Genomic DNA, 27087 nt, shown 5'->3' with positions numbered 1-27087 from the left:
TGTGTCTGCCGGGGTGACGAGTCCGAGAAGCAGTAACCAGCGACGGGACCCAGCTGCTCTTTGAAGAGAATAAAAAAAAAAACCCTACTTCTCATCGCCTCATCGCCGGATAAGTCACTCGCCCTGGGGTTGGATTAACTTAAGAACCACTCTTTTTTTAGTTTTTTCTTTTTTGCTTTAAATTTGCTTTAGAAGACACAACAGCCCACCGAAAAGACAATGGGATCCCACGCATCCAAAGGAGAGGTGGCCGCTGAGGCAAACGCTGCTGCCGCCGATGCTGCAGCTGTCAAGACCAACGGACAGGTAACTACACTCAACTGCACCGCTTTTACGCTCTCTCCCCCTCTCTCTCTACTTCTTTTTTCTTTTTCTTTTTTTCTTTTTTACAATGGAGACACGTAGAAACTGCCAAAAGTTGCATTTTTCTCACACGCAAAAACCAGTTTCCCCCAATGTAGTCGACGTTGAACGGATCCAACTTGAATGTGAAGACATTTTTGCGCAGGTCAGGTGGGGCTCTCAGCGTCGCAGGCTGAGTGTCTTTGAGTGTTGTTGTTACCTGTCTCGGCCGACAAGTTGAATCCGAGTTTAAAGTGAGCGTGTGTTTATCTGTGACAGAGGTCTAACCCAAAATCCGCACAACGTGTTTGATAGTGCAAGGCATAAAGAGGTGGGGGGGGGGCGCTTGAGCGCACGTAGGCAGCCTACTACTCCTCCCTTTTTAAAATACAAGCCTGGATGTCGTCTGGATGCCCGTTTTACAAACTGGCACTTTCCAAAATTTGGTCAGTGAGGTGTTTTGGAATTTTGGTCATAGTCAGTCATTCATTTGACACTTCGGGACATTATTGGCTCGTTACGCATGTAAATGACCCCCACACCTATTGAGTGACACAAAATCTGACTTGATTTTAAGAATTAATTATATTCATTGAGATCTTTTTAAATATTTCTAATTTATTCGAAAGAAAACCAAAACATCAATTGAAGTGTTTTCATTCTTTCATCGACGAACGGCGGCCGGGTCTTTGTTGAGCTGATGTCTGTCTGGTACCTCGGGCGGTCCGTGTGGCGCTACCGCCGCCTATCGCCTGATTAGGGTACTGCAAGGCGTCGCCTCCGAGCCAGGCGACACGGTGGTTAATTGATGAGCACGACGATGCGCTGAGAAGAAATGAGAAATCCACACCAGGAATCGGGCTTTCCGAATCTTATGCATGAGAATTGATGTTTTTTCAAAAAAAATTTAAAAAAATGAATATATTCTTTTGTAAGACGGCTAAGCTTTAGAGACAAATGGCTTATTTCGTGACGGTTGTGTTTTTCAACCCTTTTTCCAGGAGAATGGACACGTGAAAACCAATGGAGATGTCTCCGAAAAGCCCGATGGGGATGCCGCTGCCACCAACGGCTCAGCCGAGGCAGCCAAGGAGCCTGAAGCCAGCGCAGGAGGCGACACTATTGAGCCGGCGCCTGCTGCGGATGGAGAGGCTGCCAAAGCTGAAGGCGAGTCTGCAGCTAAGGAGACCCCCAAGAAGAAGAAGAAGAAGTTCTCCCTGAAGAAGTCATTCATCTTAAAACTCAATCTGAAGAAGAGCAAGAAGAGTGAGGCTGTCAAAGAGGAAGTGGCCGCCGCCGCCGACCCCCCCTCTGAGGAGAAGCCCGCCGAGAACGGAGCTGCAGCTCCTGCAGAGGAGAAGAAGGAGGAGGTGAAAGAGGAGGCTGCTGCTGCGGCCGAGACCCCTAAGGTGGAGGAGGCCCCGGCTAAAGAGGAGGCCCCCAAGGAGGAGGACAAGGAGGCAGCTGCTCCGGCCCCTGAGGCCACAAAACCAACAGAGGAGAGCAGCTCGACCCCCGCTCCCTCTGAAAAGAAAGAGTGATTGTACCTTTAGCTCCCAATGAACTGGGTGAACTGTTTTTCAAGAGAGAGAGAGAGAAAATTTAAGAGTATATATATATATATTTATATATATATGTGTATATGTATACATATGTATATGGATATATGTATATGTAAATATATACACATGTATGTGAGAGACTCCTTCGACGTGCCACTTTTCGTCATGATAACGAGACGACAGACTAGATTCACTAGATCACTTCCCTGGTTACTGCTCGACATCTGGACCTGGACTGAGTTTGAGGCTTTGTGTTGGTCAAAAAGTGGAAAATGGATTGTAGTGGCTAGAGCGCGAGCTAATAACAAAATGAGGTACAGAAAGGATGATGGAGAAGGATGGAGCTGAAGCATCTTTTCCCTACAAATCTACAGATAAAGATGCCTCCTTGCTGAAGCAATGACGCTAGATGAGATACTAGGACTTCACCACCACTTGAAATGACTGTTAAATAGAGGGGAAAAAATGAAATCTGAAAAATGAAGAGACTTGCCAACTTTTTACATTCCTATATTTTAACCCAAATTTGAAGTATTTTGTGGTGTATTATAGAGATCCATCTTAAAGATTCAGAAAAGCTATGTCTTGTTTGTTTAAAGAAAAAAAAATAGACAATTTTGATTTTTACCTTACTATGAAAAAAGAACACTTAAGCTTGCTATGTTCACTGTTGCGGTTTGATATGAAGCAGAGTTGTTTATCTGTCGTGTGTGAGCCTGAATCTGCTTTGTCTCTGTAAATACATTGGATTGATTTCTGTTCTTTATTTTGCTAATGTTGACAGATGTGACTGGTTTTATTGTAAAGTTGATAATGGTAAATAAATGTTGGTTACCTGCCCGCTTATGTGTCTTTACGGTTATTTACATCATGCATTACATTTGTTATTACAAAGTAGTGCACCCTGATGAAAGGGCCAGGAGCCTGCCTGTCTTATTGAAAAGGTTTATAGCCCTCTAGAGTCAACTAACAGCCACTAGCAGCAGTATGATAGCAGCACAGTAAGGATAAAGGATGCAGAATTTAAGTTCCTCCAATTATTGTAACAGTTGAAACTGAAGAGACACAGTTTAAAGGCTTATGCTCCATTGACTCTGAGATTTTACTGTGTTTTGTCGTCTGCATATTAGACAAATGAAAGTACAGAGAGAAATCTCAAGTTAAGTGCAGCTACACCATCCCCTTCCATATGTGACCCTCAAACCTGATTTAACGCCACACTATGTAACTTTTGAAAGATGAAACAACACATTCTGCCTTTTAGAAATTAAAAGTTGAACTCATAAGATATAAGATACACCCTTTCTCAGTTGAATACACTCTGGTCTGGTATGACCGGTATTTTATCGTAGCTAAAGATAGCTAATGTTAGCAAACTTTAGCTAGATTTCGCTTTGTAACTGACGCACTGAGGTCAGTTTCGTCTCTTTGTGCTACATTACATTTCACTATCTACCATGGCTACGGTGGATGTTTAATAGTTTAGCTTTAACATGCCAGCCATTTTCATAAGTAAAGGCCTTTTTCAAGAGCTGTGACATTATAATGCCACCTCAGGTGGTTACAGTGCACAGTAAGAAACCGATACATTGCAGTGGGGGGCAATAAAGTTTATTAGCACTATATTTCTATCAGTTGCCATATCAATAAAGTTTTATTCTACTCGTTCATGTAGTTATTAGCCGTTATTGGATTGGCACTCCCTCCAGTCCAGCTTTAAATAAACACAGGAAGGGTAATAATTGAACAAAAACAACGATCCGTCGTTGCCTATAAAGGTAAAAGTCCGGTATTTTAATTCATATGAGATTAGGTATCAAATTGGTACACGTCGCACTCCCCGCACATGTCACAGTGGCCATACTGTGTGATTTTCTATGAACCGTGAGACGCCAACATGTTTCTAGCGGATTGGTTTGGAGACGAATGGACACACCAACACTACAATGTTAGCTCCAATGGCCCCTGGCCCTCCATTATTCTTGTGGCCCTGACATCAGCCCCCCCTCCCAACAAGTACAGTATTCCTGCCATTTGAACGCGAGCAGCCTCCTGAACATGGCTAACTGAACACAGCATCCCCGCTCTGGGGGAACTGACCTAGTTCACATAGTGATATGATGAGTTGAGATCTGAACTACAGTTGGACCCGGCCTTCAAACAATTCTGAATTATTTAAAGAAAGCTAGAGCTCCCGGTTCATGCAGCCTTTTGCCTCTTGTAGCAGATGCATTCGTTAACCTTTGGTAGTATTTTTAGTCTTTAAATTGCTGGCAAAATCATCACAAGGCTAATCTAAACTGTGTAAATCTTTCATAAAACCTTACACTCTACGCAAGAAAGTGGGCGCAGTGAACTGTAAAATATTCATGGCTGCTCCACAAGGAGAGCGTTTTGTTTACTCTCTGTAGCACTGTTTTGTTTTCACCGCAATACTATACACGGGATTCTGTGCCCGATCACCTCAGAGGTTCCGCATTTTCTCATTCAGCGGTGACAGGGTCCGCAGAGACGTGGAGGTCGCGGTCGAGCCACAAGTGAGCCTCCACTGACGCCTGGTGGCCAGTACGTGTAGTGCCACAAAGCCGAGCGCCCGTTGTCTGGTTCTTAGAACTGCCCGGCTACTTTTCAAGAGTCTGGAGTGATGGAAGGGCCTGTATCGATACGCATCAACAGTCTTACTGTAGACGACAGTATAAAATAGAAAAATTAGTAACTTTGGGAAAAACGTGTATATTGCATTTCGTGTATTCGGAAACAACTGATGAAAAACAGTCCCCCCCCTCCCTCCCGTTGATCAACTAGGACTGACATCCTGTTTGAGCACAGTCAAACAGACATAGCACTGCATCCCAGTGACTTATGACCTCCCTGCAGCGGAGAACAAGACGAAAGAAGCTGCTCGTGCAAGTCATTAACTGATTGGCCGATTAACTGATTATGAGTTGCTGGACAATACAACTTACCCGAAGCTATTTAACTCATCTCTACATCACTGAATAAAAACATAAAACACCGCGTGCTGTGTGAACAATAAGTTCGAGTCTAGACGCTGTCTAGTTGTGGCTGCGGAGCCTCGGCGGTCCTCGGTTTGTAAAACCTGCGCCTCCCAGTCGGGCGGCTGAGCATCTCTGATTGGTCTGACAAGCGCTCAACGCGAGCTCCCCAGTGCAAGCGAGGAACCGGTGGGCACGAATCAGTGGGGTAATTGGTGTAAAATGGCGCTGTCTCAAGGAACAAAGAAAAAAGTTTGCTATTACTATGACGGTAAATATCCAGCATGTGCACCTCAGTTTCTCTAATGATTGAAGTGGCCTTGAAGGCGCGCAAATGTCCGGGGAATTTCACACGGATTTGTTTTTAAAAAAAGTGTGCCGAGCGACCAAGCTAGCTAGCCGGTGAGCCGAGCTAACGTTAGCTTGCTCGATTGGCTAAATTGCTTGTTTTAGCTACATGGTATTGTCAGCTAGCTGTTAGCTCGAAACTGCACGCAGTATATCATCCAGTGTTCATCTCACTTTCACGTTATCAAATGACCAGACCAATTTTCCTAATTTATTAAATCATTTTATTGGGTTAGGAACTGCGCATGTGAGCTAATTTGATCGTTCCAGAATCATAAAGGAGCCATCAAGCTATCCGGCGCTAATCACATCAGTGACCCCCTCACACCCCCCCAACTTGCTAACAACTTCCAAGAAGTGGGGGACCGATGATCAGGTTGCCAGTTTGATTATTAAGCGAAAAGTTTTCGTGCCAATAAGTATTTGCACTTAGATGCCGTTAAACCATATTGAATTTCATCACGCACAAAAAAACTTTTAAGACAATGCCACATATTTAGTTGTGGAAAGTACAAGGAGAATGATGCGTCAGTGCTTGACTCCTCTCTTGTATGTTGGCTTTTATGTTGTGAATATTTAAAGCTACAGTCCAGATAAATGACCATCTTCAAGTATTTAATTGTCATCTTTTAATATCAGGGCATGTCTGCGTTTACAGTGTGTTGTGCAGCGTAAAACAGACTGGGGATAAGAGGTGAACAAGTCATAAACTGCTTGGTGGATTGGATGTAGGCCAAACTGATGAATGGGTCATTTTGGTTCATAAAATTGATAATGTACTTAAAGATATCCAACATTTGCAGATAATCAGGGCATATTTTTGACTGGAGTTTGGCATGAAGTTCTCTCAACACAAGAGAGACTAAATGCATCATGGCAGTGGGTTTTAAGGCGAATTTTGCAATGTTGACTTATTTGTCTAATCTGTCCTCTCCAAGGTGATGTGGGGAACTACTACTACGGCCAGGGCCATCCCATGAAACCCCACAGGATCCGCATGACACACAACCTCCTTCTAAACTACGGACTTTATAGGAAAATGGAGATCTATGTGAGTTCGACCACTCCACACAAACCTCAGACAATTTTAGATGCACGCACCTCAAGTTTCACTGTGGCTTCTCAGGCATTAACCATGTGAAATTACCCCGTGTTCTTTAAAGTGCTATCATCTGGATTATGATTGATGTGCTTAACCACTTAATTGAGACAAGACAGCAACAAAGCGATCTGGGGGCATGTATCGGCTGACAACATTTTTTGATTGGGGGTTCCAGTTTGGTGCGTCATATCACTCAAACCTTAATTATGTGCAAGGACGAGTGTGTTGTTTAGGTTGGATTTTAAAATTCTAGCTTTCACTGATAAATCAACTGTTTTTTAAATCCCTTTGTCAAGGTGATGTATTATAGGTCAGGTGGTGATAACATAATGTCACTAGTGTACATAATTTGAGTTCATGTGAATCCAAATTAGCTGAGAACAGATCAGCCTGGAATTGTCTGAAGGTATTATTACTGAAATCCACCACACCATAGCCATAAAGAACATTTGGCATCAGAGGAAAGAAAGGGATGCTTGTGTGAACAGTGCTGAGTACTGCAGTATTTTTCCATAATACATTATCTTCATTGTCTTGAATGAAAATAATTTACCTTACACAACTCTTTAAAGCATTAATGAGTCACAAGTGTGAAAATAAATGACTTTGACTGAACGCCGATCAACATTTCAGCGCATTACTTCCCATATTTGCTACTTAGACTTATAGTTTTCTAACCTCAAATAACCAGATGTTAAAATTTAAGGTGAGACTAAGTCAGTCATATTTCCATTAGCTAATGTTAACAAAGAATATGTTTCTAGTGACATTAAGTCTTGTGTGTGCTTTTGAACACTAGAGGTGCTTTAGCTGCGTTAGGACAGGGTAAGACCTTACCGCAAATTTTGGTCCTAATGGATTCAATGAAAGATAATAGCAGAAAATTTGTTTAAATGTTGTGCCAATGTTTAATTAAAACCAAGTGCTTGAGAAGTCACTGACATTAGCCAGAGTCAGTTATGAGGTTATTTTCGTAGAACATAAATTCAGAAACGTGAAGTCCACCTAGAAGGGTTTGACCTTAGTTAGTTATTGACTGAGAGTGTGTGTTTTTAATTGTAGATATTTTGTGACTGTGCTTGAGGTCGTGCTCATATTTAATTGGCTAGCCCAGATATAAAAAATAACACATACACTAAATTATATGGTACTAGAATAACCTTCACTTTCTTTCTCATTACCTTTCTATGTGTTTCCAGAGACCACACAAAGCCAGTGGTGAGGAGATGACAAAATACCACAGTGACGACTACATTAAGTTCCTGAGGTCTATCCGACCAGACAACATGTCTGAGTACAGCAAACAGATGCAGAGATGTGAGTATCTGCTTTATTCCCAACAATCACTGAAGTATTCTTACTGCCCACATATGTTAAATCTTTCTGTCCTGTTCTTTTCCTCACAGTCAATGTCGGGGAGGACTGTCCTGTGTTTGATGGTCTGTTTGAGTTTTGCCAGCTCTCAACAGGGGGCTCCGTTGGTATGTTATTCCAGACACAATTAAGATAATCGTTCTGACAGACCGTCTTCATACGGCAGTGACGTATAGGACATAATGTACAGCACTGGTTTCCAGATGAGTGTAGGCCTCAGTTTATAGTTAATCCTCCCTAAAAAGTGGTTTTGAAACGCATCTTACATTTGGATTAGTTACTTGTGTGATATCACGATGGAGTCTTGGACTGAGTTAAACAAGAATATTGTGAACCATTTGGAGAGCATGTTTACACAGTACTGTTTGGAGGGTGCTCAGAAAAACTGTAATGGATTACAAAAAGTCCATAGTACTAATCGGAGAAGCAAAAGCACTGTAGTCTAGGCTCAGTGAAAACGATCTCCACACATTTATTTAAAAAAAAAAAAAAAACAATGACCTCAGTCAGATCAACACACCAAAATCAATTTAACTGATATTGTATTTTTACTCTGTTCCTTCATTCCTGTAGCTGGAGCAGTGAAGCTGAACAAGCAGCAGACAGATATCGCCATCAACTGGGCCGGCGGCCTCCACCACGCCAAGAAGTCCGAGGCCTCAGGTTTCTGCTACGTCAACGATATCGTACTGGCCATCCTTGAGTTGCTCAAGTAAGCTGAGCCTCGCCGCTGCCTTCCTTTTGTACACAACCCTCCTGTTTCTCCAGCCCTCTGACAGGTTTTTTGTTCAGTTGAACCATAAAAGGAATATGGCATGTACATTTTTGATATGGTTTAGCTGGATTACATCTACACCTGCCATGGAGCTTTATGTCTGAAACGCACAATCAAACAATTCTTCTTTCCATGCCAAACACCAGGATGCTGCCTTTGTCATTTTCTTTCTTTCTTTCTTCCTGCCTTTTTAAAGATGACAATAAGTGCCTTATTATGGTTGCTCCCCATCCACCGATATAATCTTTTCAGTCTGTCTGAGCTTTTGACCTGTTTGATTTGCATGAGCCTTTATTTGTGTGTTTTTTTTTAATAACACACAGCATTGTAACTTTGCTGTTAAGTTGGCCGAATTGGATAAGTAGATGCATCTGGACTCCTTGCCTGCATGGATTAGGTGTTTTTCCAACCAAGATGCAAACCAGATTTATCACCTTGTGGTGGTTGTAAGTTTTGCACCCAGTTACTTATTTTGTCTGTCATAAAACTTTAATATGTCTGTTCTGTCTAGGTACCACCAGAGGGTGTTATACATAGATATTGACATTCACCACGGTGATGGAGTGGAGGAGGCCTTCTACACCACAGACAGGGTCATGACTGTCTCTTTCCACAAATATGGGGAGTACTTCCCGGGCACTGGAGACCTGAGAGTTAGTCTTTTGTTCTCATTTGTCGTCTAAAAACCAGTTGTCATTACTTGTGCATATGCGGGCAGTAATTCAGTGATATGTCCAACGTGTGCAGGACATTGGAGCTGGAAAGGGCAAGTACTATGCAGTAAACTACCCACTTAGAGACGGCATTGATGATGAGTCCTATGAAGCCATCTTCAAACCGGCAAGTCTGTTTAAGTACTGTGTAATCACCATAATCGAACTCTTCCTCTGAGCAAGAGTTTTAATGTGTGTGTGCGTGTTTTAGATCATGGCTAAAGTCATGGAGATGTACCAGCCAAGTGCTGTGGTACTCCAGTGTGGAGCTGATTCTCTGTCTGGAGATAGACTGGGCTGCTTCAACCTTACCATCAAAGGTACGAACACATCCCACACTCCCCCAAACAATACTTAGAAATGCTTTTGGAGTATTGAGAATTTAACGTGAGTACATGTTGACTCTTCTAGGCCATGCCAAATGTGTTGAGTACATCAAAAGTTTCAACCTGCCCTTGCTCATGCTGGGCGGTGGTGGCTACACCATCCGTAATGTGGCCCGTTGCTGGACCTATGAAACGGCCGTCGCCTTGGACTGCTCCATCCCCAACGAGCTGCCCTACAATGACTACTTTGAGTACTTCGGGCCTGACTTCAAGCTGCACATCAGCCCGTCCAACATGACCAACCAGAACACCAACGAGTACCTGGAGAAGATCAAGCAGCGCCTGTTTGAAAACCTCCGTATGCTGCCTCACGCCCCTGGTGTCCAGATGCAGGCGATCCCCGAGGACGCCCCCCACCCAGACAGCGGTGACGAAGATGAGGAGGACCCCGACAAACGCATTTCTAGTAAGAAACATCTATAGGTGTAGAGTTCTCTGAAAGCGGGGTCGCAGGAAAGATGGGTGTATACTATGGTCAGGTTCTAGTCTGTGTTTTCCGTTAAAGGGATGTCGATGCACTGAACTCGGCCTGTTGTGTTCTGTGTTTTCAGTCCGGGCCCATGACAAGCGGATAGCCTGTGAAGAGGAGTTCTCTGACTCTGAGGACGAGGCAGAGGGGCAGGGAGGAGGCCGCAGGAACGCAGCCAACCACAAGAAGGCTAAACGAGTGAAGAAGGAGGAAGAGAAGGAAGGAGAGGAAAAGAAAGGTAAGACTGGTTCACAAGACAACCTGCTCTTTGCAGGCGAACTAACAATAATCAATATTATTATTGTTGTTGTTGTATTCATCAGTCCTGTTGCATTGCTCCCTAGAAGTGAAAGAGGAGGAGAAGGAGGAAGACAAGATGGACACATCAGGGTAAGAGAAATGCACATTCCCGTTCTGACTAAGTCTTAGAACATGAACATTTTAAAATCCTGGAATGGTGAAAACTTGTGGATGATAGCAGTGTTATTCCACAATGAATAAGCACTACTGAATCCATCAAAAGCTGATGTTTCTTACATTAGACTTCCAGCTTGGAGCCTTTTATTATTCACAACATACACTTCACATGCAGAGGATCATGGAAACAGCAACTGCACTACCTGGAGTGACATAAAGTCTAGCAATGGAAATTTCCCAGCCGGCGGAAAGCAATCCGTCCGAGCTGTTGTAGAATTAGTGCACTTGATTTAAAATTTAGGATGATAATAATTGTGTTAAAATATTCCGTTCTGTAACACACACGAACCATTGGGGCGTCCTGGTTGCCACGCGGTTAAGACACACTCAGTAGTAATCAGTTGGATTCCAGCTGGGGACCCTTGCTGCTTGTTACTGTTTCGACTGGATCTCTGCTGTCACATTTAATGAAGAAAATCTTGCAAACAATAAAGAAATGTAAACCATGAACCCTGTTGTTCTGCTGCAGTGCACTTAAGTAAAAGTATTATAAGGTGTTTAGATATTAAAATTATCACCAGTTGTCATGTTCACACTAAACAGTGCGGTAGTGTTTAAATAAATTCAGAATTTGTAATAGTATGGCAGTATTTTGGCACCAAATTTCAAAGACAGCTCGATTCCTGTAAAGTTATTCCAGGGTATTTGCCTCTTCTGTGCAAAAGTTTGGCCAAGTTACCAGGTTTCAAGCACTGACTTCATAGTGTCTGAGTATTTGGTTTTATTAGCCATAACTGAACTGGTGAAAATGATGCTGATAAATAGTAACTCTTCAGTCTTGGGATTCCTGTCTTCAGAGACTGTAGCTGGCTTCAATTGAAAACATTGGCTGGCCCTTTTTTTGTGTGTGTGGTGGGGATAAGAAAATAATCAGTAGAGGCTCTAATTCCATAAATGAAGAAAAGCAATAAGATGGTTACCATTCAACAACAGAAATATTTGAACTTCAGGAATATGTCGAGGTATCTGTGGTTTCTGTAAAACCCCGGAAGTCAGAGCTCTTGTAGTAAAAAGAAGTTACCTGGCTGACAGGTTGTCACCAGATAATTTAGTGCTTAAAATTCTTTTCTATGTTTCAGACCAAAAGAGGAGGTGAAGACAACTTGAAGTCTGGCACAGGGAGAAAGTGATGGTTGTACTGTTGCCCTCAAGCCCCACGGATTCCTATACCCTCCTCCTATGTTGATAGGACCTTCTGTATTCCCGTTTTATTACGTGTTCTTCTGAGTGAACCTGGTTTACATTGCATTACTGCATTCATTTCCAAGCTCAGTGAAGCACAAGTTGTGTGGGTGTTGACCACAAAGTTTACACAGCCACATCAGAGTATTAGATCAATGATAAAATGTGAAGGATTTCTCATTGAAAATTTGCCCCTTTCTATTCTGAGTGTAAACCCCACCCACCTGGAGCTCCATGTAGTATAGAACAAATGCCATAAATCCTTTCCAGCTGTTGTGTGAACCAGGTCTGCTTTAATGTGAAGAAAACCACCCAGAGCGCTACTGTTCCTATCATGTCAGTTCAGATTTAACATGTTTGTGGGGCCCAAGCTAAAATACCTGCAGAGACGTCGATTTATAAGTCTAGTGCGCACATGCAAAAAGGCTTCTCTGTTTTTAAACATCTATTTATGATACTGTTAGAATAACCAGCATTTGCCGTGTTAATTTATCAGTGAATGCATGTTTAGAATGATATCGCCTTAAGCATGTACATGTTACTGTCCCTTTGCCCAGACATTCCCTGGTCTCTGCTCAGTAAGTTATTTTAAATCATGAATGCACAGTCTCTCCCTTTAGCCCGTCTTCCTATGAATATCTGGTCAATGGTTTTCCTTTTTTTTCTTCCTGAATTGTTTGTATGTTAATGTGTGAATGGGTGTGAACCCTTTCAGAGGGTTATGTTGGGAAGTGAATGAGCCGTTTTAGATATTTTGTACCATTATACATAAAGGTGGAGTGAGCTGGTACAATGGCCCTCCACATGTGGTTGTATGGAGTTCTATCCTTGTGAAATGTGCATTATCATAACTTTGTTATAAAAAATAAAGAAAACTGATCTGCATTTGTCCTCCAACTTAATTACAGTATACTTACTGACTGCCTGTGCACTTTATTCCAGTTGTATCACTGTACTTTTGTGTAATTTCATGCTTTGATACTTTTCTGCAGGTGTTCGCAGTCAGGTTTGGTGTGTTTTGGATAGCTTGGATTGGAGAGATTCCAATTTGCAACTGTGGTCTCAAAAGCTGACAGGTTTAGTTTAAAATGTCAACTAAGTCCTACCAAAGCTATTTTTTTTTTGGTTTGGGTTGCATTAGGTTTTAAATATTTTATTTCCTCTGGTAACTGAACATTATCACTGCTAAATTATGAGATGTTGAATGACTAAGTGCCACAGAGATCACACGGACACGACTTGAATAAGTCATTTTATGGTGAATCATGGTGGAATGGCTTACAACAGTGTTAATAACTCAAATTCTACTTAATCGTAGAATCAGATTAAATAAATGTCAGGAATCAGGGAGTGTGGCTTAAAGTCCAGTCACGATAGCTTTGCAGATCCAGGGTACAAAATTCAAAACTCTTATGCTTCTGATCCCACTGAGACCCTTTCCAAATGTTATTACAAAAATCAATTAAAAAAACCACACTCTTGTCACTGAGACTCAGTCAAAAGCAGTCACCTCTTGTGACCTCTTTCTTTATTTGAAGTAATCTGTGACTCCAGTGTGTTTCTCCCTCTTCCTGACTGGACTGAGTGTGATGGTAGTCAAAGCTGTGGGGTTGAGGAGCCTGACTGTTTATGCCTCCAGCTCAAAATCAAAGTACTGTGGGTCAAAGTAATGAATCCTTACATATCCGTCTTCTCCTCCACTGCTGTAACTGTAAACAATAACCACAGTAGGAGAAACACATTAGCACAGTGACAAGACTCAAAGCAGTTCTGACCAGACTATGTTTTCAAGCAGTGTATTTTTAAAGCATATTTGTCTGTTACCTCTTGCCATCGGGGTGGAATGCCACACAGTTGATGGGGCCAAAATGCCCTTTGACCCTGCCAAACTCCTCTTCATAGGCAGCATGGAAGAACCTGAGGGTAGAAGAGAAAGGTGGTTTACCACTTGAACGCAAGTCATATTACATTGTTCGCATTTTCCCATGTGATTTGTGAACACAAAATTCGGTTCCCGCATGGTATAAACCTCAGACCTCCGAAATGTGCCCAGTATAATGGAAGTAAAACAAAGCAACTGGTGTAAAGCATGAGGTTTAGTTTAAGGTGGGGAGGAGGTTATGGCTCGTGACCTCTAATCAACCTCCACCACATTTGACCTCACCTGGCCTCAAACTTGCCAATCCTGGTGGAGGTAGTGGTGACCTCCATGGCTTCCTGTCCACCTCCCATCACCACCTGAATCACACACCATACACAAGTGTCAAAGGTCAGTGATGAGATTCAGTTTTTTGTGGCCAGTTTCTATGAAAAAAGCACCAAAGTAGGATCCACATTGGACCGTGAGAGTTTTCTCTTACATGATCCATAATGGGCGAGATAGCAGCAGAGTTGACAGGTCTCTCTGTCTTGAAAGTCTTGATGTGATCCAGAGAAGCTGAGTCAAACAGCTGAGAGGAAACACAGAAGGCACCCGACACTCAGTGACAGAGTATGATATCATAGAGTGGGCAAGTCAAGATGAAAATCTGATTCTGAATACATGGATTATGGATTTAGCCAGGGACTGGTGACATTAGACCTCGGCACTTACATGTGATCAAAACCTAAACCTTCATACAGGCTGCCATCTACCCTTCAAGTACCACTAATAATCTAACTCTACAAGTCTTGATACACAGCCAGTCAGAGTTTGCTGTGTGGGTTCAGTGTGTACCCAGTTTTCCACCAGCTGTTGTAAACGTCAAGTGTGTGTCTCTCGTCTAACACGGATAGACAAAATGACTCATATGTCGGAGCTGACACACACACACACACACACACACACACACACACACACACACACACACACACACACACACACACAAAACACGCTACAGTACTACTTATACTTTTCAAGTACAACTAACAATATACCTGAAATTATTACATGTTGTTCTATAAATGCAACTTTAAACAACAAAAGTAACAATCTGATGGCCCAAATATTCCAAACGGTGTGATTATGGCTGTGTCAAAAGTCCTAGAGAGTAGACAGGAGTCCTACCTTGGCAGTGTTGTCCTTTGAGGCACTGATGAACATAGTGAGATCCACTGATGTCTGGATGTCATTGATCTGCTTGGTGTGCTCCTTGGCCTTCTTCAGGACCTCTCCAGACTGCCCACAATAATCACAGTCATCAGGACGTGCATGTAGAAGCTAAACTTCAAAATACTTCTCTCCAACCTCCTGGAGCCTTTGCCTGAAATCTCACATTTATATGCTAGGCTATATGTAGGTATTTCCCGTTCTAGGTCATTTATTGTTTTGGTCTCCACAACTAATTTCAGATTTTTTTGCAGTCAAGAGACACATGCCAAGTTTATTACATTCCCATATGTTCCCAGTACCTTGGCACTGAACTGGTTGATCTCTCCGTTCTCATGGCCGGCATTGACAAACTCTCCCAGAGGTCCCCACACAGCACTGGTGATCTTGTGCTCACTGCAGGGTATCGACAGGTAGGGCTGGTTGTCATCTGCAGAGAGAGGGGGGGGGGACTCACCCGTTATACCACTGAGAGGAGCCGTATTCCTGCCAACCGTGTAACTGTCAAAAGGTGAATACCTCAAGGACTATTCATAGTGACTTGTCACCTCATTGCTTTGTTACATACTGTTAAAGAGCTTAATGATGTTTCCTGCAGAGGAAAATTAGTTTGGACTTTAACTTCTTTCAAACAGAATGATTTTTAGTCATCTTACATGAATTTGCATCAAGAAATCTCTCTCTCCCTACGCTCTAAAACAGCCGCTGCATATGAGATAATTCCTAATAGCAACTAATAATATTTGCAATCATGACTTAGTAAGTAGTAAGTGATTTGACTTGTTTAACAAGGTCTTTATTAGGGTTGCCACTAGTGACTATTTTAATATCGATTAATCTAACGACTATTTTACAGATTAGTCGATTAATCTAAACGATTCATTTTCAGCCCTAAGTGTTACACAAACTTGTTCACTCCATGTTTAACAAACAAATGAACCCGAGACACCTGCTGATAAAAGCTGGATGTGTCTGGTCTAGTAACTACCTTGAAGGTCAAAAACTTCCTTGAAAAGAATGAAAGTGACTGCTGAGTGAAATCAGATCAGGTATGTACCAATCTGCTGTGGATCCCTCAGGTCGAAGAAGTTCAGGTAGCACTGGTAACCCATCTGCTTGTCTGTGGAGAACATGATGATGTTGCCGCTGAAGTCGAAGCCGCAAGTCCTAACAGCAGAGTTGGTGTGGAGCAGGGCCAGCTGTTTACCTGTGCAGCACGGAGGGACAGCGGCACTGGGGTTTAATAGATGTTGGATCTCAAACTACTGCTGGAACTGGAGGATTGACACTGAATTCTATGCACAGAGGCGTCTAACTGACTGGGGAAATTGTGTAACACATAATGCATACATTTCACTTCCAGTCTGACACTTGTTTTTACCTACCGGTCTCACAGTCCCACAGTCGACAACTGTTGTCTGCTGATCCCGTCAATACGTTTTTAGTGTCCCCTGAGAAAGGACATGTTAAGGAACCCGACATGTATGAAGTCAGCTGGCACAGCTACAGACACAGTATTTACTGCAGTATGAGATCATACATTATATTTCTTTTGATAAAACAACATATAGAAGAGTATTTCTTGAAAAGGATACAGTCACAGTCAACACACCACACGGCTCCTGTGTGTCCATTGTAGGTGCCGAGCCTCTCACCATTGACAGAGTACCACACGTTGGTTACCTGCCGTGGGAGAAAATGCAGCAGATACACCAAGTAAGATACCAAACAAACTTGCACGGTGAAAGACGCGATGATGGCAGGAGTCGGTGCATATTCTAATAACGATCAGCTCACCGTATCTTTAGCCACAGAGAACAGCAGGTCTCCCTCTCTGTTGTACTTGATCTGAGTGATGGACCTCTCATGGCCCTGGAGCAGGATGGGTTTCTGTTGGAAGAAATGGACGTCAGCATCTGGGCAATCTTACAGATTTAGAATAAACACCAATAGCTGTCAACTACAGTTGAAAGCAGGTGTGAGACTTCAACTGAACTGATTGACGTTTGAAACGTTAACGATTTTTTTTAACGGGGAAACATTGGGGCCGTGGTCTGTGCTGATAAACTAGCAATTAATGTTATGTTTACTTGTTTATTTTTATATAAGGGGCAACTGTCCAGCTCTACCAGCTGGTAAAGGCCAGGGAGTCACCGTGCATCACCTACATCACACAGCTAACAGTAGCTAGCTAACATTTATGTTAACGCTGGCTGATTTGAAAGCTTAAGCTAACGTTAGCCAAGGAAGATATGCTAGCTAAACTGCAGCTAACAGTCTCGGCAAGACAGTGAGAATTATTCGGGCCAACATTTAACCCGCAGGAATTTTTTTACCAAGGAATACACTAACCATTTTTGTCAGCTATGTGTTGCCACTCTCTCCAGTATTTTCACTGCGTCGCACGTAAAGAGAGAAAAGATGAACACTCGTGTTTAAGGCGCCGGAGCCGCGGCGGAAAAGGAAGGTGACGTAGTTCCCGTGTCAAACAGAAAGATGGCGTCAGTGCGCCCTCTAACGGTAGCTTGTAGCTATTGAACACCACTGGGAAAACGAATCCCTCAATTTTTACATCTTAAAATACCACACATTTCCCCACTAATAATTCGGTGTATTAGTGGTTTTATGGGCACATTAATGGTTCAACGAATGGTAAAATCTTCTCAAATTTGTCCAAAAACACAAGAAATAATATAATATGTAATACGAATAATAATATATATATAAATGATATTATATAATATGAACATCGTATATTTCTGATAAATAAAAATATGGGCGTGTCCAAATGTGTGTTTTTAAATCCCCACTGGCTGAATCGCTTTTTTTCTTCCAGTTACTTCAAAAGGTGATATTTTCTAACTGAATCCTAATTTTAATGAATGTCTGTCAATCTTAGTTTGATTGCCCTATCTGATGTGTAAGGTGTAACTGTTCGCAATCTAGTCTGTTGCTGCACCAACATCTCGCCACAGTGTAAATGAGTAAGGCCTTGAGTTCTTTTTTTAAGCCACAAGAACATGGATAGAAGACAGAGCAGAATTATACGCTGCATCGCAACATGCTGCTAAAATTAGACTTTCAAAGCAGACTCTGGTCTAATGTGAGCAAATCTCTAAGACAGACAATAAGCTTGACTTGAAGAAACACTACCTGTTCTTGCAATTGATTACATCTTCCTCACACCAAAACAAGCACTGACGCATGTATTCCTTTGTAAATGAGTCAACAACTCAAATATACACTGTTACATCTTTTATTTAACAGGAAACAAAATATACACAGCCAGATAAAAGTACTGCAAAAGACAAAAAAAGGAAACATCTTTGGTTCCTTCTGATGGTCAATGAACCTCCATCTCCGACACGGGACTGGAGATACAATGAATCTGTCCTGTGGGACAATGGAAGAAATTAGGTTTGCCATTTCTATTTAAGTTTGAAATATCAGTTGTCACCTTGTTATAGATGCTACATATTAAGTAATATGTGAGTGTCTGAAGAGAAATGGATATATTTTGGAGTGAAACTACAACTCAGAAGTCCATTAATGATTTCTCTCATTTTTAAAAGCATCAGGAAGATGCAAAATATTACGCTCATTGTCAAACAACAACTGAGAGTAGCTCAACAAACAGGGTTCAAACTTAAGCAAAAAAAAAAAAAGGTTCCGCTGTGAGATATGTTGTCTGTTTACACAGTATATCCATGTGGGACAGTGGATATAATGAATGTACATTCTCAGTTAAGTGCTCGTCAGTTCAGACTGCCACAAAATAAAACCAAGAGGCAAGCATTGCATAGAGGTTCTTGAACATTCTCTTGTTAAAACCTGATTAAAAGCTACTGCAATTACCAGGGCTGGGAGGATACAATCTTAGCCACATAGCCATGTAATTCTCCCCAACCCACCCAACCAAAACAGAAAGATGGGAGTTTAACAAGGTTTAAATGGTCGTCATTACAAGGTTATAAGCAGGCTGAAAAACACGAAAAGACAAAATTAAGGGCAACTGAACCCAGAAAGTTAAGGAATGAAAAGTTGGTGATAAATGTACCTTTATAAACTGTCTAAATTAATAAAAAAACAAACATTTATTTTTACAGTGGTGCTCTGTAATATAGATAAATTTCAATATCAGAGACTATGCTTGAAACAATAAATACAGACCACAAAATCAAACCCTGCAAAGGGAGCAGTGTGACACAGAAGAGAACAAAAGAACTTTTCCCTAAAATGGTCTACAAGCAAGAACCGAAAACTCTGGAGAAAACAGATACTGTAAAGCGTTGTTAAGATGTGATTTGTTTGACATCTCTGTTACGACTTCACCTGAAAGAAAAACATGAAGTTACTAAAAGTGGCCTTTAGAGTACTGCAAGCTATGAATCAAACCCCTTCCAAACGCATCGTCGTTCATGATGCAAATGAGACAAACTGAGTGGTAACAACCACACAAACACAAACACACATTCAAATCATTCAACCTCTGATGACTCCTCTTGCCATATACCTGTTAGGCTTGTGTCATCCCAAACTGCACTGTTATTTATCTTGTCAAGCAGTTGCATGTGTGATGCAAGTCATAAGGGAATGTAGGTAGTAAAACAGCTTAACGCAGAGGCAGTCAGTACATTTACATACACACTAATAATCCACCATGAAAACTGTGTTGTCTTAGTCAAGATAAGGGTTAGGATGGGGCACGAGTAACAGATCTGGATAACTTATCAATCTCCTAAATTACTGTCATATTCATACATTGTAAGTATGATATCTGGGAATGGAAGTCTGGGACCTTTTTTTTTCAGGGCGTCAGCAAATGGCTTTCATTATCTAACTAGTAAATAAAATCATTTATCAATTCAAAAAAGGAATCGCTAAAAAATACCTTGGTCTTTCTTTCTTTGTGTGGCTGGTAAGATGTTTCCTGTAGGCTGCCAAACAGAGTGGAAATTAACCTGACTAACAGAATAATCATGAAAATCTGATTATAGTGGGAAATTGGTTTATAGCATGTAAATGCTTTAATCAAACTATTATCTTAACCAAGTTATTCACAGTAACCGCCTTATGATGTGCATGTAAATGTGTTGACTTGGGAGGAAACAAGTTAATCCTTCCATTAAATGCTGATCAGATACTCTGCCTAAAAATATAAAAAATGTGTGACTTTCTGATCTGCTCCTGGACCAGTGTATAAAGTCAGCTTCTTCCAGCAGAGGATTTAGTGGCTTGCAGGCTGGTGGCATATCTTTTGGTGGCTTGATGCTGGAGGGGAGAGAGGAGACCTGTGAGCAGCGTCGCTTCATTCCTGCGCGGTGACGGGCTGAGTGTTTGCCTTTACTAGCAGGGGGTCTGTTTCCAGTTCTGGGTCACAGTGGCAGGGGTGGGAGCAGGGGGTGGTGTCTGGGACAGGACAGGTGCTGGGCTCCAGCAGAGAGTCTGTAGGTGGGGGAGAGGGGGAGTCAGTCCCTGGGTCAGATGTCGGGGCTCTTGTGGTGCCACTTTGCTGACCGCTGAGGTTCTGGACCTTCTTGTTGAGCTCGTTCCGTTCGACTTTGAGCGCCCGCCGCAGCTTCTCCAGCCGCTGGACTTTACCCTGAAGTGCCTCGAACTCCCGGTCCCGCACAGCTTTCTGTTGACAAATGCACACATAATGAAAACGTGTCCTTATGCTTTTTGTGTTATAGTTATTTGCACTGATAAAATATGATAAAACCTGTCACGTTCCCATTATATTTATTAGGCCAATAACATACAAACAATTCACAACAACTAAAGGTTTTGAAGTTATTTCATTTTCTGCAGCACACTTTCATCAAAAATTGTACAAATTATTGTGAAAAAGTATAGCTCAGATGCCTGTCTGTTAAAATCACCACATAACGCGCTTTTATTGAAAGACGAGCAGAAAATTCATTCTAACTATCAAAGTCTTTTAACAACAAATGGAAAAGCTTAGAGGCTATTACTTTAAGTCAATTTATGTTCCTTTATTTGTCTTTAAAGAACAAATATCCACACACAACTGCCCAGACATTTGCGTGCTCTGACTGTTTCAAAGAGGCCACATACAGCTTTAATAAACACATGTATCCTGGTTGATTGGGGCCTTCTACTATGCATTGTTGCAGCAAAGTTAAACCTACTTAAGTCTTTACAAAGGTTTCTGCATCTTTAAAGATACAAGCCCCCCCAAAAAAACTTTTCAAACCTTTAATTTTAAGTGTTCTCGTCAAAATAAATGGAGTCCATTTGAACTGAATGATGTATTAATCTAAACAATTTATATATATTATCATATAGTATTGTAGTCTTCTAAAGTGGGTTGTTTGTCTTGATTGGCTTTAGATTTTTTGGCCTTCAGTCATCAGAGATAATCTAATGTTAGTTGGGACTAACATGAGGTTCCCTGATGTTGGTAGACCAAAAACAAAGTGCCCAATATATACTAACCAGGCGAGTGTTATTAAGCATCTAGCATTTCTGTAAATGCTTTAATGGTCAGAGCATGACAATAATAAAACCAAAAGCTGCTTTACCTCCTCTGCCATCTCCAGAAGAGCCTTGTTGCTGCTCTCCCACCTGGAGCGATACATGGCTGTCTCCTTCTCCAGCTTTTTGATCTTTTTAGTCATCTGTAAGACAAAGGAAACACGACTGTCAAATCCTGCAAAAGGCAAATACACCCCCCCCCCCGACATCTCACCTTCTCCATCTCCTGTTTGAAAGTGGTGAAGACTTCATTGCTCTTGGACAAAGTGGTCTGGAACTCTTCAAACTTCTCTGTGTACAGTGACAGCTGGAAAACAACAACACAGGTTTGATCATATAAAGACACTTGTTGCAACAAAACAATCAGTTTCAATTAAAAGTGAATCGCAGTCACGTTATAAGGTAAGAATAAGGACTCGTGGCAAACCTGCTGTTTGAGGTGAACTTCCTGCTGCTTCATCAGCTCACACATCCTTTGAGACTCCACAGCTTCTTTCAGCAGCTGGGGGAGGGGGTACCAGACAAGAGAAAAAAGACACATAATGGTTACATTTGTGTATAACAACAGGACAAAACCCTGTCCTCATGATTATATTTTCTTTATGTATGTGTGCCTTGGAGGTGCATAATTACAAAGTCTTTCTCTCTGTCGTGGCGTTCCTCCGATTCCTTCAGCAGCTCCTGGGCCTGGTGCAGCTTGGCGTCCACCAGCTGTTGCTGCAGGTCTTTGTGCTTCACCACTTTGTCTATATGCTGGTGGGGGTTACACAAGGTCAGGGCCTGAAGTGCCTGTTGAACTTCCACTATGACACTTCCACTGACATGATTGTTTGTTATAAGACATTCAACTACCAGTTTGAAATTAAAGAGAGCTCACATACTGCACTGAAAAACATGCAGATGTGAGGAGAAAAAAAAAAAAAAAAAAGGCCCACTCACCTCTTCCCGTAGTTTGTACTGTTCATACAGCTTCTTCAGTTTCTCAGCCAGCTCAGTGTTCTCCTGCCGGAGGCTGGCGTTTCTTTCATTGTGCTGCTCCATCTGAGTCTGGATGTCGTTTAGTGTCACCTGGAAATGAGAGGTCACCTCCTTCCTTTTCTCCTCCTCCAGACGCGTTCTTTGCATCCCTTCCTCCTGCAGAGGGAGAAAAGTGGAACATGACAATATAATGTGTTTGTGAGAAAGGAACAGTCATGCTGAGTTGCCTGCTTCCATCCTGGAAAGCTGCCTCACCTTAGAATCATGATCTGAAAGTGAAATTCCGGAGAGTAAGACGCTGCAAGGCATTTCACTCTTGTAATGGACCTCCACAAACTAGTTTGTCAAGCATCTGTCTGACAAGTCAATTATTTCAAAAACTTTGTATATTGGGTCATAACTGATGCTTAATATAATCAGAGACCCAAGACCACATTGAAATAAACGGATTAATATAAAGAAGCTGGACTGCACAGACACTAGGGTTGGAGCAGTCATTTATCAAATCAATGCAGCAGTTAAAAGAATATATTCACAATAATGGTGCTTGCTGTCTACCTTGAGTGTGCGGTTGTGTCTTTGCAGCTCCCTGCAGAGGCTCTCCAGCTTGCTGCGAGCCAGGATGGCCTTGCTGTGTTCGTTCCTCAGGTTGTCTTTCTCCTGGACCAGCTGGCTCTGCTTCTTCTGCAGCACTCTCATCTGCTTCTGGGTGTTCCGGTGCTCTTCCAGCTGTCAAACACACACACACACACGTTTTGAGCTGTTCCACTGTCAAATTAGGATTATATTTATATTGGCTTTTTTTGAATTATGGGATCTTTTCCAAAGATAATCTCTTTTGCTGTAATGCTGTTTGTTGATTAAATGCATCTTCTAAGGTTAAAATGTACTGATGCGTTCGAATACTCATCGATCAAGGTTTTTTTTTTCTGAAAGTCAGACAGATCCAAACAAATGTTCTGTCTTGCAAACCTACATGCACAAACAAAGTTAATATAAATATTGTCCTACAGAATACACAAACCTTGTACAGCATTTGTGGTCATCATTAATGCTGCAAAATGGTACGCAACAGCCTAGCACGTATTGAGGTCATAGGACAAGGCTCTACATAGCATTGCTCTGTGTCTGTGTGAGAAAGATCACTGCATCACCTTGAAGTACACTCCCTGTTTGCACCCACCACTGTGTGTCCTGACTGAGAGACCGGGTGATAAGAAGAGTATTTCTTTCTCTTTTTCCATTTCTTTGTAGGCCCAAACACATTTATCCGCATACCCTGAAACTACAGTTGATTTAAGTCACTTATTTTCGGATAAAATTTGGAATATTTATAAGTAGAGAATTTTCCTTTGTGGTAATTTCTGTCTAGCCAACTGAACCACGCACTCTGTAATTATGTATGTGATTTAATGGGTATTTACACATTTGGTTTAGTAAAGGGAGCTTTTCAATTCCACATTTTCTGATCTGACTTCCTAAAACCATATTTCAGCGGAGAAGTGTGGTGGTTTACTGACTGACAGATGGAAAACTGATTTCAATAAAAAGTAAAAAAAAAGATTCCTCAAGAGTCATTTTTAACTAGATGTGTTTGGGCTGGATTTAAATTTAACACAGTGATGAAAATCATGTATTTGCACACTAGCAATATTTTAAGTCCATTTAAAAAAAGATTAAGATCAAGTGTAGTGCAGAACAGAAGGTAATCCCGTTTGCAGGAACCACTCACCAGTTCAGCATACTTCTTACAGAGGCCTGCAAGCTTTTCCTCTGGTGTGCTCAGTGTGTTCAGAGTCTGCATCAGGAGGGTGATCTCCTTACCTACATAGACAGAACAAACCAAGATATGACTGAATCAGGGAGCCTGTTAGAAAACAGAAAAGAACTAGTGTTTAGTTTCTTTAGCAAACTACCGTGTTTAGAAGATGCCATACTTTTAAGATGTTAGTTTTTGTATCTGTACAAAGCAACATCTACAACTACACAGTGAAAGTTTCAATTGTCCATAAAAATATGCACAGTCTCTCTTAGGAGAGGAGTTTCTCTCTTGAGAGCAGAACAATGGATACAAAGTCCCCCGAGTTCCTTATGCAAAGTGTGAGCTAATCCTTACCCAGACCCTTCACCTTCTTCTTCTCCTGAGTCTTTTTCTGCTCCTTCTCCACCCCATTGTCACCTCCATTGACTTTGCCCTCCTCTGGCTTGTCGTCTTCCCTCTCATTGGTCAGACCATTGAGCTCTAGCCTGTGTGACTGGCCATTGGGCAGGGTGCTAGAGTCGTCTGAAATGGTTTCCCGGCAGTAGGTGCTGAGGATGTCCTCTAGCTGCCGGCTTAGCTCCTCAGCCATGTCACACTGAGACAGTGATGCTTCTGCAACTAGACAAAATGGTGGGGAAAAAAAAACATGATTCAAAAAGAAGGCAATTTTTGTGAATTCTTGGTGTCTAGAGAAAGACAGAAAAACCTATTAAATACACCCTGCAACAACAGCCTTATGCATCCCAAGTGAGAAAAGTCAACCAATTATTAAGCATCCAATATAACTAAAATCATGTCCTGCTTGGCAGATGGTCAACAATACATGCCGTCTTTACTGTCAGACTTTTTAAACTTTGTATATGCATCTTCTGCAATATAAATATGGTTGGTATTAAGCACCACGTTGAAATGACAGTTTTTAAAGTGGGATTTGGTGCGCTGTTTCTTTCAATATTTAACAGTGCAAGAAACAGAGACCCTGATATTGATCATTATTAGATGGTGTCCTGTTACAAATTACCCTTTATAAACTTTAAAATGTATATACCTTCTCAGGATTTGACAACCGTAGTGATAGACAGACAGCAATGTCCACTCCCTACTGATCATGTCACAAATTGTTCTCATGTAACAGAGACACGGATACAGTCATGTCAACAACATACAACTTACCTTGAAAATAATTACAAGTTTACCTTCACTTGCTGCCTCTTCGCCTTGCGGGGGTGTGTCTGTCTGTGGTGTCTGTGGTTCAGACTCTTTGGGGCTGTTGCTGTCCGAACTGTCTTTTGCAGCTGCAGGCGACTCCATCCCTCCTGCTGTAGGTGGAGAGTCCTCACCGCCCTGGGTGGCAGACTCATCAGCGTCTTGTTTTTTCATCTCTGGTATACTGTTACAAGTTTAAACAAAACAAATCAAAACAAAAAAACAAAACAAAAGTGATACTAAGCTCGCTGGTAAGGACCTCGAGTTACAATTTTAAAATAACATGTAGTGGGACTTATTGAGGCTTGTCCAGCTGTTTCAGAGCTGTTGAGATTACTGCAAATGACTCAGGGAGAAATGAAACATCACAAGCACGTTTTTTTCTTTTCTAGGTCCAATACAGGCTGAGCTGTGAGGTGACAGCCTCACGTAAAACGGCAACGGAACCACCATATTGACAACTCCTTCAAATAAACTTGAACCGCACGCTGCCAACTGTCGCCCTCCGCGGCACAGGAACGCGCCACAGAAATACTGAAACGTTGACCGTTTTGTATGCTTGGTGAAAGCTGAACTGAAGCCTGGAGGTTATAACACGATTCTTCTAATAACTGTATATTCGACCATTTGTGCAGGAACTTCCAACTGCCACAACTGAAGCTAACTTATATGGAATTCAGTAACATCCCTCTCTAAGCCGGGTTAGTTAGTTAACCTACTCGTTACAAATGCACAGCGTGTACATACGCTAATAATGATACTTTTATCTTGGCATGTGGACTTACAAATCGTACAGCAAATTTTGACTACATTTCCTATCCAGTCTACCCTGTCCTCACGAGCTTTCGCTTTTCCACTTGCTTTCACATATTGTTAGCTAGCACATGCTAACGCTAGCTCGCCGCCAGATGCAGCTAAAATAGCTTGCAAGACTAGCAGTCAGCCAATGGTATCTCGTGTATAGTGGACATAAACACCCACAAACATTGGTAGACTAAACATGTCGTTGTTTCAAACTGATATCCCGACCTCCCAGATATTAAGGAGTTGTTTACCTTCAGACTCCAGGAGGAAATAGCTAAAGTGCCTGTGAACTGCAGGTTTCCTCAACAGCGTGAGCCAGAAAAAAAAGGACTTCCGGTTCTAACTTTGCATACCTTTTCTTCGTCATAGTTTTTAACTGCAGTTTACGTCCCAGCTTGATGCTTTGTTGCCATCCTAAGGATTCATAAATTACTGCTTTTTTGGGGGGGGGTTTCTTTCTTTTCTTTTTTTTTCTTAACAGACATTCTTCTGTATATTTATATGGGGCTCTATAAAGTAAATGGAAATTTATTTTTAATGTTAGCAATAACTTCAGCATAAGTAGCCTAGAAAAATTACACTCTTAGATTAAATAAATTAAACAAATGTCTTTAAAATTAGATATTAGGTTTTAGATCTTTTCAAAGCAATTCCATACTGATAGTCTATATCCATATTTAGTCTTTGTGAATTTTCACTGCAATAAGGCAGCATTTCAATAAGGGTTTATTCTGGCTGAGCTGATTTGATACCAGAATTTATTACCAAATGTTCCACGTACAACTCTTGCTCAAATGGAACATCTGGAAAGCGCACACATAATTTCCATCTCCAGAGAAGGAAGTTTTCAAGTTTTCACCTTGAAGTAAAGACACTGGTTGGCTTGTAGGCTAAATATACTTGACACACAAATCACAAGCATACAGTCCTGGTTGAAATTATCTGCACTCCTGAATTTTAAATACAGTAGTTGGAATATATTCAGAAATAAATGTAAGTTAATCAATTTTGTATAATCAATATAC

At 41.6% G+C, this 27087-nt stretch overlaps 4 protein-coding genes across 6 annotated transcripts; 2 read left to right on the top strand and 2 right to left on the bottom strand.

Moving 5' to 3' along the window:
• Positions 1–5: 5 nt before the first annotated feature.
• On the top strand, positions 6–2736 carry marcksl1b (MARCKS-like 1b). The gene is made up of 2 exons (XM_040121000.1): positions 6–306; positions 1344–2736. The coding sequence occupies exons 1-2, from the start codon at positions 220–222 to the stop codon at positions 1881–1883; spliced, it is 627 nt and encodes a 208-aa protein (XP_039976934.1). The 5' UTR covers positions 6–219; the 3' UTR covers positions 1884–2736.
• A 2329-nt stretch (positions 2737–5065) lies between these two features.
• On the top strand, positions 5066–12611 carry hdac1 (histone deacetylase 1). 3 transcript variants are annotated; one of them, XM_040122238.1, is made up of 12 exons: positions 5066–5171; positions 6187–6299; positions 7550–7667; positions 7757–7831; positions 8298–8436; positions 9011–9152; positions 9247–9339; positions 9424–9532; positions 9624–10004; positions 10150–10305; positions 10412–10457; positions 11624–12611. In XM_040122238.1, exons 1-12 carry the CDS (start codon positions 5123–5125, stop codon positions 11649–11651), a joined length of 1449 nt encoding a protein of 482 aa, XP_039978172.1. In that variant the 5' UTR covers positions 5066–5122; the 3' UTR covers positions 11652–12611. The 3 variants fall into 3 exon arrangements, with proteins under 3 accessions (XP_039978172.1, XP_039978171.1, XP_039978173.1); XM_040122237.1 differs by having other exon boundaries at positions 10391–10457; XM_040122239.1 differs by lacking the exon at positions 5066–5171 and adding an exon at positions 5498–5624 and having other exon boundaries at positions 10391–10457.
• Positions 12612–13217: 606 nt separating this feature from the next.
• On the bottom strand, positions 13218–17319 carry eif3i (eukaryotic translation initiation factor 3, subunit I). The gene is made up of 11 exons (XM_040121030.1): positions 17167–17319; positions 16612–16704; positions 16410–16497; positions 16200–16265; positions 15872–16021; positions 15117–15244; positions 14773–14883; positions 14087–14176; positions 13891–13964; positions 13551–13643; positions 13218–13435 (listed from the first exon to the last, which is right to left on the bottom strand). Exons 1-11 carry the CDS (start codon positions 17167–17169, stop codon positions 13354–13356), a joined length of 978 nt encoding a protein of 325 aa, XP_039976964.1. The 5' UTR covers positions 17170–17319; the 3' UTR covers positions 13218–13353.
• Positions 17320–18056: 737 nt separating this feature from the next.
• txlna (taxilin alpha) lies at positions 18057–26422 on the bottom strand. Its single transcript, XM_040122267.1, has 11 exons — positions 26314–26422; positions 25249–25442; positions 24407–24670; positions 24023–24114; positions 22849–23019; positions 22252–22446; positions 21946–22065; positions 21740–21814; positions 21527–21619; positions 21360–21455; positions 18057–20452 (listed from the first exon to the last, which is right to left on the bottom strand). Exons 2-11 carry the CDS (start codon positions 25430–25432, stop codon positions 20123–20125), a joined length of 1620 nt encoding a protein of 539 aa, XP_039978201.1. The 5' UTR covers positions 25433–25442; positions 26314–26422; the 3' UTR covers positions 18057–20122.
• Between the last annotated feature and the right edge of the window lie 665 nt (positions 26423–27087).

Source organism: Xiphias gladius, chromosome 24, assembly GCF_016859285.1.
Source record: "Xiphias gladius isolate SHS-SW01 ecotype Sanya breed wild chromosome 24, ASM1685928v1, whole genome shotgun sequence".
Classification (NCBI taxonomy): domain Eukaryota; kingdom Metazoa; phylum Chordata; class Actinopteri; order Istiophoriformes; family Xiphiidae; genus Xiphias; species Xiphias gladius.
Note: the sequence above shows the minus strand (reverse complement) of the source record. Positions and strands in the feature narration are given on the sequence as shown.

Bases quoted from the DNA above. Each gene is read 5' to 3' on its own strand.
- marcksl1b (XM_040121000.1), top strand. From the start codon at position 220: ATGGGATCCCACGCATCCAAAGGAGAGGTGGCCGCTGAGGCAAACGCT. The intron at 307-1,343 runs GTAACTACACTC...CCCTTTTTCCAG, and splicing joins CTGTCAAGACCAACGGACAG to GAGAATGGACACGTGAAAAC.
- hdac1 (XM_040122237.1), top strand. From the start codon at position 5,123: ATGGCGCTGTCTCAAGGAACAAAGAAAAAAGTTTGCTATTACTATGAC. The intron at 10,005-10,149 runs GTAAGAAACATC...CTGTGTTTTCAG, and splicing joins CCCCGACAAACGCATTTCTA to TCCGGGCCCATGACAAGCGG. The intron at 10,306-10,390 runs GTAAGACTGGTT...TGTATTCATCAG, and splicing joins GGAAGGAGAGGAAAAGAAAG to TCCTGTTGCATTGCTCCCTA.
- eif3i (XM_040121030.1), bottom strand. The intron at 16,498-16,611 runs GTGAGCTGATCG...CTCCCACGGCAG, and splicing joins TCTCTGTGGCTAAAGATACG to GTAACCAACGTGTGGTACTC. The intron at 16,022-16,199 runs GTAGGTAAAAAC...CGTGCTGCACAG, and splicing joins ACTGTGGGACTGTGAGACCG to GTAAACAGCTGGCCCTGCTC.
- txlna (XM_040122267.1), bottom strand. From the start codon at position 25,432: ATGAAAAAACAAGACGCTGATGAGTCTGCCACCCAGGGCGGTGAGGAC. The intron at 23,020-24,022 runs GTGAGTGGTTCC...TGTGTTTGACAG, and splicing joins GTAAGAAGTATGCTGAACTG to CTGGAAGAGCACCGGAACAC. The intron at 21,620-21,739 runs GTTTGCCACGAG...GTTGTTTTCCAG, and splicing joins AAGTTCACCTCAAACAGCAG to CTGTCACTGTACACAGAGAA.